General features: G+C 38.6%; 4 protein-coding genes across 4 annotated transcripts; 3 read left to right on the forward strand and 1 right to left on the reverse strand.

The window, feature by feature from the left end:
- Nucleotides 1-1,302: 1,302 nt before the first annotated feature.
- Nucleotides 1,303-1,999, forward strand: BATDEDRAFT_24753 (uncharacterized protein; the record flags this gene model as incomplete). Its single annotated transcript, XM_006678468.1, has 2 exons — nucleotides 1,303-1,362; nucleotides 1,631-1,999. 2 exons carry the CDS (start codon nucleotides 1,303-1,305, stop codon nucleotides 1,997-1,999), a joined length of 429 nt encoding a protein of 142 aa, XP_006678531.1.
- Nucleotides 2,000-3,831: 1,832 nt separating this feature from the next.
- On the forward strand, nucleotides 3,832-4,533 carry BATDEDRAFT_24754 (uncharacterized protein; the record flags this gene model as incomplete). Its single annotated transcript, XM_006678469.1, has 1 exon — nucleotides 3,832-4,533. One exon carries the CDS (start codon nucleotides 3,832-3,834, stop codon nucleotides 4,531-4,533), a length of 702 nt encoding a protein of 233 aa, XP_006678532.1.
- A 259-nt stretch (nucleotides 4,534-4,792) lies between these two features.
- Nucleotides 4,793-6,353, reverse strand: BATDEDRAFT_24755 (uncharacterized protein; the record flags this gene model as incomplete). The annotated part of the gene is made up of 8 exons (XM_006678470.1): nucleotides 4,793-4,906; nucleotides 4,995-5,126; nucleotides 5,217-5,450; nucleotides 5,533-5,597; nucleotides 5,697-5,831; nucleotides 5,922-6,023; nucleotides 6,105-6,191; nucleotides 6,305-6,353. 8 exons carry the CDS (start codon nucleotides 6,351-6,353, stop codon nucleotides 4,793-4,795), a joined length of 918 nt encoding a protein of 305 aa, XP_006678533.1.
- A 2,245-nt stretch (nucleotides 6,354-8,598) lies between these two features.
- BATDEDRAFT_24756 (uncharacterized protein) lies at nucleotides 8,599-9,297 on the forward strand (the record flags this gene model as incomplete). The annotated part of the gene is made up of 2 exons (XM_006678471.1): nucleotides 8,599-8,775; nucleotides 8,860-9,297. The coding sequence occupies 2 exons, from the start codon at nucleotides 8,599-8,601 to the stop codon at nucleotides 9,295-9,297; spliced, it is 615 nt and encodes a 204-aa protein (XP_006678534.1).
- Between the last annotated feature and the right edge of the window lie 1,240 nt (nucleotides 9,298-10,537).

Genomic DNA, 10,537 nt, shown 5'->3' on the forward strand with positions numbered 1-10,537 from the left:
TGTGTTGTCGGGGTTAGCATTGATTTACTGCTATGAATGTCAATATAACTTTAAAGGGATCCCCTTTATACAACCGTCCGTTGCTTGATTTAAACCCTGATATCAGGGTTAGCGACCAGAGTATATTGTCGCACTATGATGTCGCTACACAATATATTCTAGGCGATATCATTACATGACGGCACAAGCAATGTTGTACATCCACTTCATTTATGTTGCAAACACTCTGGATCTCATCTGTTCAACAACACATTGCCACCAATACAATAGTATGTGACATGATCATATTGCACCAATCAGCCAGTATACGATCACTGGATACATCACACGTTGGTGTTTACCACTGTATATGTGTGATGTATATTGGTTATAGTCCATGATATCAACAAGTTTATGCATATTGCTTACACCACACACACCAAACCGACTCCGTGGTATGCGAGTGTTACGGTTTGACCAAATCACAATCACCCATATTGTCGACTGTCCAACTCGTTGACATTCAAACCGTGCCATCACTAGTCACCATATAATGATTGACTGACTTGTTTGATTGACCTGACATTGACACTTTGCAAACCTCGACTTGATTCATCAACTTGGATATTCATATAATCTCGGGTTTGTATCATCACGTTGGACTCTTTATCAAGCACCTTGATGTGTCCATGCAACCCAAACTCGATATACACGCATTGGTTATTGTTTGACATGACTGGGTTGATCATCAATACCAGACAATGCAACTGTATTAGTTGTATGATACAATCAATCATGGTTGACTCATCACCATCAAATATCAAATGCTGATCACATATACATTGATTTGTAATTGCATGGTCTGTTGGTAATGCACACTATGATTTGATTGAAAAGTTGTTGATTTGCAGTAATCAGATGTGCATCACCTGTAACATTGGATGTAATTGACGAGTTGTAACCGCTAGTCAACAATCATCAATATGTTGGTGATTGTATTGACTACATGATTGGTATTGATTAGCTGTCATGATCGATTGGTGGACAATACAATCCACATTGATTATGACGTGTTGCAACTAGTTGATATATGCAGAGTCGACTGATGATCGAGTATATTACAGTGTATTGGTCAACAGTGATTGTGATCAATGACAATATTTCAATCAATCCAATCCATTTATTGATTGGAACAATCACCATTCACATGTCAGATTCAGCATGTTTGTAACACATTTACAAATCCAACAATTGACTGATCAGGACTGAATGACATTGCAATGATGGTTTGCAACAATTGAGTTGTACTGACCAACAATCCAAATGGAATCTGAACATGTGTGTATACACGATTTGACAGTGTTTGAATGGTTACATAATCAGGTCAGTCATGTATACAAGTTTGATGTGATCGTGTCAAGTCGAGACAATGATTGTGTGATTACCACACCCTTGGTGATGCATGATTTCTAATGACGTAACCTTCTCCAATTATGGTATTACCTCCGATGACTGTGCTCTTTTTTAGGTCTAAACATACCATACTTTTCATTTCTTTTCCCCAGTTTTATCAATAAATTACTTTGATTACCTACAAGTACAGGCACCTGATTTTGTCCCAATTCATTCGCAATTAAGTAGTTCTTGACAGCAAAGTTCATCACAACTTCATGGTCCACCACCATCGTATGAAGTTGTAATGGGGAAACCTAAACTCTATAAAGTAACTCAACAGGGCCCGGATGATCAACTTCCATCGTATCAAGAAGTAATACGCAACCCTCAAAAGTTCCCCAAGGTCTTGGAAGATCCTGATGTTACCGAATCGTCATCGATGAGTCCATCTATAGTTCATTCTACTCAAACATCTTCCAGTGTTCCACCCAGTCAACATACAGCTTCATCCACTCTACGGAGAGTTTCATCCACTCTACAGAGAGCTTCATCCACTCTACGGAGAACTGCATCTAGTGTGCGAAAAGTTTCATCCAGTCTTGCATGGAAAGTCGATCGTTCTTGAGTCGGTCTTGAAATGAAGATCGCGAGTTATTGATTCAAGTGCTAATCCGAACTGGTTCTAATCTAATCGACTGTCATTCTACAACCGCATTACTGATTCAACTTGTAATAAATACACTACACTACATTACAGTGCATTGAACACACATGTGTTGAATTTGATCATTCCAGTCTTGATCAACATGCTTGCTGATATCATTGTACTTTGACACTTGTATTTTAAATACAGTTGGTTATATATTGCATGCCTGTACAAATTGATGATTATGACATGCATGTGTTTTGTTGATATAATATCAGTTGGCAAGTCGTATTTACACATCATGTATCAAGTAGAATACCGAGACTAACAAAATAGTTGTGTGTTGATATCAGATCTGATCAACTCGACCAGTTTGACTCGTTCAAAAATGGCGAGTCATTGGTATACTACAGCGAGTATATCATATTACACTATTGATATCGCATATCCAGTGTCAATGCAATGTATCAACTCACTCGATATGGTTGGTATCGATCGTTGTGGTCGTCGAGTGCCGTCATTGGTCATGCGTGTGCCAGCTGTGTGTGGTTGATATTGACCATCATGATATGTATTCAAATGCAGCATACATTGTGGTATGTGTGACATGTGTGATCAACTATAACTGGTGTGGACTGCAATCGATTGTGCATGGTAATTTGATATTGATTGCAGTTGTTGATCGATACTCGGACTACTCAATTTTGGTTGTATTCCTGGTTGGATGTTTGATTGGATACTTGACATGACTGGTCATATATGGTTTGCACAACAGTATGGATTGTACAATGATCACTGTCCAGATGCACATGTCAAGTGCGTGTATAACCAGGTTGACGATATTGACCAGTTGACACATGCTGATCAACGCAACTGGTGTGTATTGTATGTATTGTATGCATATACATGTATGGCTTGATCACTCGAATGTACATACTCGACATGTATACCGACACGACAATCAGATCGATAATCAGGTCGACAATTACCATCACAATCAGGTTGTATGTGGACCATGTTGTGATGTCAAATGTCTGGATCAAATTGCAGTATACATACAAGTCATACAACGAGTTTCTCAAGTGATGGAGTGAGTGCATCAATCCAGAATACAAGTCAACCATGACATATGATCATGATGTGTGGTTGATACAGCTATATAGTGACAATCGATATTGATATAGTAACACACAACATGCAATGCCAACACAACAGTTGCAAGTCACTGATCATCAATGTGACATTGTGATTGCAACATGGACTATATTGTATTGATTCAGTTGATTGATTGAATTACTGGACAATATGCAGCGATGACTGATTGTGCCGAATTGAATGCAAAGTATCACCAAACCACATGTTTGAATCATGTCAATCAACTGTGATTGTAAACCATACAATATCACAACACATTGATGACCGTCATATCGACTGAATGTCAGTTCAGTTACATATAGCTATGCGGCATTATTTTGAACCCAACTTGCTTTCCTATCTTGTGACATACTGTCCCACTTTAGAGTGGAAAAGGATGGAAGATGCGCAATCAACCAGCCATAAACAATTGAGCGCACAATTAAGCATCAGCCCAACCAGTATTACGGATCATTGCATGAATGGATATCCCTTTAAAGTTGCTTTGACACCAACAATAGTAAATTAACACCAACCCTGACATCAACAATAGTCCCTTGGAACGGCCATTCGAGGAACATGCTTTTAATACCATTCATTCAATAATTGATATAAATGCAATCCAAAAAGCAACTTGCTGAATGACAATCATTTACAACTTGCTCAACCAAACTACTATGATGAAGTTACTGATTGCTGTATTGTCATCAACGCTGATTGCTTGTTCAGTTACTACAGCTACTCCAGTTAATCCCAGCGCGACTGCAAACCTTGGATCTAGTTCCACAGCTATTTACACTGCAACTGCAACTACTTATCCCAGCACTTCGACATTTACTGGTTTAGATGTAAACTCGGTTAATTGTGGTGATTATTCAAGGGAAACAAAAGAGGCGATCAAAGGATATGCAGAAGCGAAATATGATGTTGAGCTAATGGGTGAAAAGTTCAGCTCGCTATTAGCAGAAATTACTAATCAAAAAACAATGTTAATTTTCCTGCGTGGAAAAGTCAGGTCAGTATCTAAAACTAAGGCAGGTGATGGTAGTCCAGACTATACGGAAACTCTGTCACTCATTCAAGATGGGAATGCTGCTCTTGCAAACCTTGAAAACCAGCAGGAAATATGCGTTGACCAACATTCTGTTTTGTACGAGAAGATGCGTTTAACCGAACAAAAACTTTCAGGAATCTTTTTTGATATTTTCGACTTCGATTTTGGACGGGTTGATAGGTGCATAAAACGCCTTTTAGCAAGCCAGATTTTTATGGGCTGTTTTAATCAATTTTACCCTGGCACACCGGTTCATCAACAGGCTCTGAGCGTGTCTCCACTAGTGGAGCACAAGTGTGATGATCACAACCTTGGTTATCCATGATTTCTAATGACGTAACCTTCTCCAATTATGGTACCACCTCCGATGACTGTGCTCTTTTTTAGGTCTAAACATACCATACTTTTCATTTCTTTTCCCCAGTTTTATCAATAAATTACTTTGATTACCTACAAGTACAGGCACCTGATTTTGTCCCAATTCACTCGCAATTAAGTAGTTCCTGACAGCAAGGTTTATCACAACACTACCATTTACATTGTAATCAAGCATGTATTTGTATATACTATAGCCATATTGCAAGTCAATACAAGCAACAACTTGATGAATCAGCTACGTTTGGAATTGATTTTGAAAAATGTTGAATTACAAAAGAAATAGTGATTTGTGCTGCTAGAGTTGCAAGAATATTGTAATCCTAAACCCATCAAACACAACATTTAAAGTTTAGTTGTCCACCTGAAACACCTATTTATCAATACTTTGACAAAAAAGCAATCCTTTACCTTGAGCACTAAAATCAACTCTCTGATGCTGAGTGTCTTGTCTTTTTTGGATTTTGGCAATGCTTTGGAATGAGTTTTTGCCCACTGAATGTACAGCTGCTCAACCTCTCGACTATAATTGTCTTGGAAATGCTAGTATATTACGTGAAATAGTTATACTCAGTATACTAAACCAATCAAAAAATGCGTATACAGTAACATATTGTAGCTTGAAATCACTACCTCGTGAATCAACCGCATAAACAACTCATATTTTGTTGGGGTGGACTGTTTGCTTAATTCCAATTGATGCATTTTTGGAATCAAATTCTGCTTTATCAGATAAGCTAGTGTTGCAGCTTGTCCATGTTCGTGAATAGATAGTCGAGGACTGTTTCTATATACGTAGTTGCTTACAAGCAATAACCACTCGTAAAAGTCGTGTAGAATAAATTGCTCATGCGAGTTATGCGGATCCTACCAAATTGAACGCATGGCCAAATGTTGGTAAACTGTAGCATTTACAACAGCCAATCCAAATGATTTGAACAATCAATACCTGATAGCGTTCTCCAAAAAAAGGATGATTATAAAACTCTTTGGCAAATGCGCGATTTAGATCCGCTATTTATTCAGAGTCAATACATGTACTTTTCTGGTAACATGAACACCAAGTGCATTTGGATTAAAAGTCACCGACAATCAAACCAAAAACAACCTTACCAAATGTGATTCCCTGCTGAACTATTCCAATATCTGCAAAAAGTTGCCACATACTTTCTCGAGTCAACACATGTTTTGGGTTATCCAAATCTATTGCTGGCTTGCTATAGTGGGTATAGGTCTGGCACAACAAATCTAAAAACTACAAGTCAAAAACTGCATTGTGCCAACTAATACAGCTGCTACAACATAATTGGCTAGCAGAAACCCATAATATAGTTTTACCATAATGTCGATTGATGATATCGTGAATTTCCTTGATAACTGCTCCAGAAGTTGAAGCATGCTCCAAATTTTCAGATGTAGCCAAAAACAAGTACGGCAAATCTGTGGATTGTAATCAAAAGTATAAAAGTTCAAACTAGCGTACAACTTTTGCAAGTATAGATTTCAAAAATATAAGCTTACTGTTTGAAAACCGCTCGAAATTACCAACTGGGCGATCATTTTGAAACTCACCAATGTATTGACGGCCGTATTCAGAAATGTATTTTCCTTTTCCATGCTGTCAGTGTGTTTATAGTCAGCTATATCCAACTTTATATTGCAATAGTTGGCATTGTGTCAATCAAATGTAGCATATGCTTGCCTTTTTGTTTTGCACCCACTCTCCTTGATAGGTTGCACCACTAGAATATTGGAAAACACCGTATCCATGTCTTTTTCCATCTAGCCATTTGCCTACAATATACAGATGGTTGGATTGACATCAGTGGATCGCGACTCTTTCAAACTACACAGGAGTTTTGAAAAACACACCCTCGTATCTATTATACATTGGATACTGGTGTGGTCGACCAGTTTGGATTTTCCACAAGTAAATACCAGTTCCAGTTGGCTTTCCATCCTTTCAGCCTCCTGTTTAGTAATTGATTCAAAATATGATATAGTAACTTCTACTGACAAATACAAATAGCATGTCTTGACTCTTGTATCGAGTCTTTTGAAACCAAAATGTTGATTTTATTCAGCAAGGACAACCAGCTATAATTGTAATTCACTTTATCAGAAAACTGGATATAAATGAGCTATTGATGAATGTTGATGACCTGGTAGCTGCTTACAAGACAGGCTTGTTGGTATTCCAGTCGACCATCAACTCCTTACTTTCCACTTTGTTGTTGATGGAGCGGAAATAACTTGTAATTCATGGCATTGTCTTGCTGTTCTTGAACTAGATCAAACCACTGGAACTGATCCACTCATCAAATCCAACAGTGATATGTCTGGTCAGGGTTTGCACGGCGGTAAAGATGTTGCATTATGCTGATTGACAAAAATGGTATTGTTGAATAAACAGATATGTTTTGGCATACATCTGATATTGATTGGTGGATATGCATCCAAGCCAAAAAAACATGGTGTATTGTACAATGGATATTTTACATGTCATGTATCGATTGTGATGAGTTGCACATTTTGCTTACTGTTCAAGATCCAGTGCACTAATCTGTAAATAGGTAATGCTCGAACTGTCGATACAACAATCTGGCATTTGTCATTGTGATATTCATGGAATATCTTGGTCAGTGAGTGTATCTGCAGCAATCCAGTACACACCTTGGCCAACTGAACTCGACAGTGAAATACCACATTTCAATTACACGACTGCCAAATCTCTGGTGTGTTGGTCAACCATTCAACAACTTGAAAGTAATTTTAAACACTTGTATCATGCTGAACAGTATCACTACTAGATTGAACAAGTTGCTTGATAGTTGTGTACTTTGCAATGCAGCGTTGCTACAAAAGTATGCACTTGACATGTTTCCAAAGCTGAACTTGGGTTGTCAAATGAAACACCAAGTTACAGACTGCTCAACAGTTGTTCAAGCCAGATTGTCAAATTAGAATACCAATTACACAATTTCCGGTATTTTCACAAGCAACGAGTGGTATGATTTGATATACACACTCGAGTCAAGATGCTACGAGACCAGCCTTGTTTAGTTTTTGTCAGCATTTTGAATGAGATACAGCCAGAATAAACATGAATGCATAGACTAGCCGATGCTGGAGTTTTGAATAGTGAGTTTGAAGATATTTGAGGTTTTGCATCATCACACTTGATTCAGACTATGAATAGTTGGTTACCCATGTGTCATTATTGTGAAGAGCAACACCATGCATTATTTGACCTGTTGTATTTCCATTTACTAATTGTGTTTTTGATATTTCATATGCCATTACCGATTCACCAGAGTTTATTCGCAATATGCAAAGTTGGAACGCGCAAGATAAACTTGACCCAATATCCACGCCAATTCACATCTACAAACATTCTTGACCACTCTGTATCTGTAGTTTCTCCATCCTTTGCAGCAGTTGTTCCCTATAACCATGAATAAATCATTGAATCACTGCCCAGTTACTTTACTTTTAGCATTCCATCAGAGTTGCCAATCCGACTAGTTAACCTCCACATTCGACAACCAGAAATCATCCTTCAACGCCAGAAACAACACTGTCTGTTCAAGACTTGATATCAGCCATTCAAGACCACTCATATCAGCACTGAAATTCCTGAACGTACACTGTCTGCATTTGCTACACCATCTGCAATATTTCTAGGAATCGCGCTCCATGAGCTCATATCAACCTTCTTTTTTCTAGTTTCCGCATCCAAAACCTCGTGGATCACATCACTATTCCAGATTTCTGTTGTGGCATGGAGTTTATGTATGCTGCAGTCAATTTTACAGATTGTGTTGCTGGATTACACGATATCGCCGTATGAGACTGCCAATCATTCCATGGCATGGGTTACGATTTTTGCAATTTGTGCCAACTTTCTAACCAGTACATCGTTGGCAAGTACCAACTATGGCAAATATTGGTTCATTTTGCATGTTGTGTTTATTTCTGACTTGTTGATATTCAATGGCATGTTTAGCTTGCTGTCATGGTGGTTCGATTACGAGTATTTCATTCGGGATCATCCTTGTCGTTATGGTTACTGTCATTTATTGGGTTTGCGACCTTTTGTTTTTCTGTGCCAGCCAATATTCTCGGAATACTATCCAACGTTGATGTCGTTGCAGATCAAAGTTCCATATTTTTTTCCAGTCCGCTGATTGGAGTAAGTCATATCGAGTCCAAGTATTAAACATGCCATTTCAACTTTATTAACAACCATGTTTTTTTGCAACTACTGCATATATAGCTTACTCGCGAGTTGTTTGCATTCACATTCGTATTACAAGGTCTGTTTACATCGTTGGCATCAATATCATTTCTCTGGTCACTCTGCAAATCCATTGGATTTACAGGAAAAGGATTCGTGTATCAAGTTTTGCTAAAACGGGAAGGTCCTCGATTTATTGTCATATTTGGACTCAACATCATTGTTGCTGGATTTGCAGTGCATTCATTCCTATATGATCCGACGCATGTTACATTTTCTGGATGGTACATGCCTCCCATGATTTATGCGATCGAGATTTATACGTTTTTATTGACGAGTTACGTCGAGCCTAGAAGTTTATTGCAACAAGTGCAGATGGAAACAGAGTATGATGGAAACAACATGAAAGAACAAACTACTGATGTAGCGAGTCAAACTTACAGAGTGCCTACCAATAGTCCATATGAGATACTATAGTTTTGAATAGTTTCATTATTTGATTTTGAAATAGATGAACACTGCAGAAATGAAAATCAAATTGTATATCTGCCATTCATATCCAATTGTTGATATAGCGATCCAGATCAGTTTCAAGCAAACATCCATTAAAAGTTTGAACCATTGCATTAGATGTACACGTTTGTGTATAATATTGTCAACGAGTTTGAACACAATGACCATGTCAACAATCTCGAACCAGTGTTTTTAGTCTGCTGGCATACAAATTCCAGTTGACAACTACAGTGATATTGACAACACCCCATACTATTGATGCAACTGTCCATATATGCTACCAGTAAATTCGTAAATTGGCTTAATATATAGTTTTAATTGTGTATTAGATATTCGGGTTAAAATCAGCCCAGGTATATCCAGCAATACCAAAACAATTGATGGTCAATACAGCACTATTGCATTGTGTTAGAAACTATAAAATCGAGAGGGAAGTCGAGGCAAAGACCAGGTGCTTGTACTAGTTGGAATCGGGTAACACATTGATAAAACTCATATTTTCTTGAACCACCTGTTTGTTTACTCTTGTTTTCCTTTTACTTTTTACCTTATTATTTCAAAATCCCACCATGGAAAACTATGTGCAAGCCCTCCAGAATGTCATTCAAAACATGCAGAACGAAATCGCATCCCTGCGCGCGGAGCGCAGTATCCCACAAGTTCAGGCTACGTTGAACATACCTCCCCCTGACAGGTATAACGGAGATCGCTCCAAATTCACAACTTTTGTCAGCCAATGCAATTTGGTCATGAGGATGCACCCCACGCAATTTCCATCCGACCAAGCGCGAGTCGGATTCATGATCAGCCTACTCACAGATCCTGCTGCAGAATGGGCGACTCCGTTACTCGCGGCCAATGACCCAGTTCTAAACTCGTTGCCAGAGTTTATCAATCTATTCCGACGACAATTTGATGATCCTGACAGAGAGCGCTCTGCCGAAGCGCAATTAAAGAACTTCGAGCAAGGTCAACGCTCTTGCGCAGATTATGCTACCGAGTTCCTGCGTTTATCAGCCGACACAGATTGGAACGACGGAGCTAAAATCTTTATTTTCAAAGGTGGACTGTCATCGGATATCAAAACACACCTGTCATACGCTCCCGAGTGTCCCAGGGATCTGCGCAGTTTTATAGATCTGTGCATCCGTGCCGACGAACGGATAACAGAGTTACGGAACGACTGCATCGATCTGCATATTGT

This window comes from Batrachochytrium dendrobatidis (assembly GCF_000203795.2).
Source record: "Batrachochytrium dendrobatidis JAM81 unplaced genomic scaffold BATDEscaffold_5, whole genome shotgun sequence".
Lineage (NCBI taxonomy): Eukaryota > Fungi > Chytridiomycota > Chytridiomycetes > Rhizophydiales > Batrachochytrium > Batrachochytrium dendrobatidis.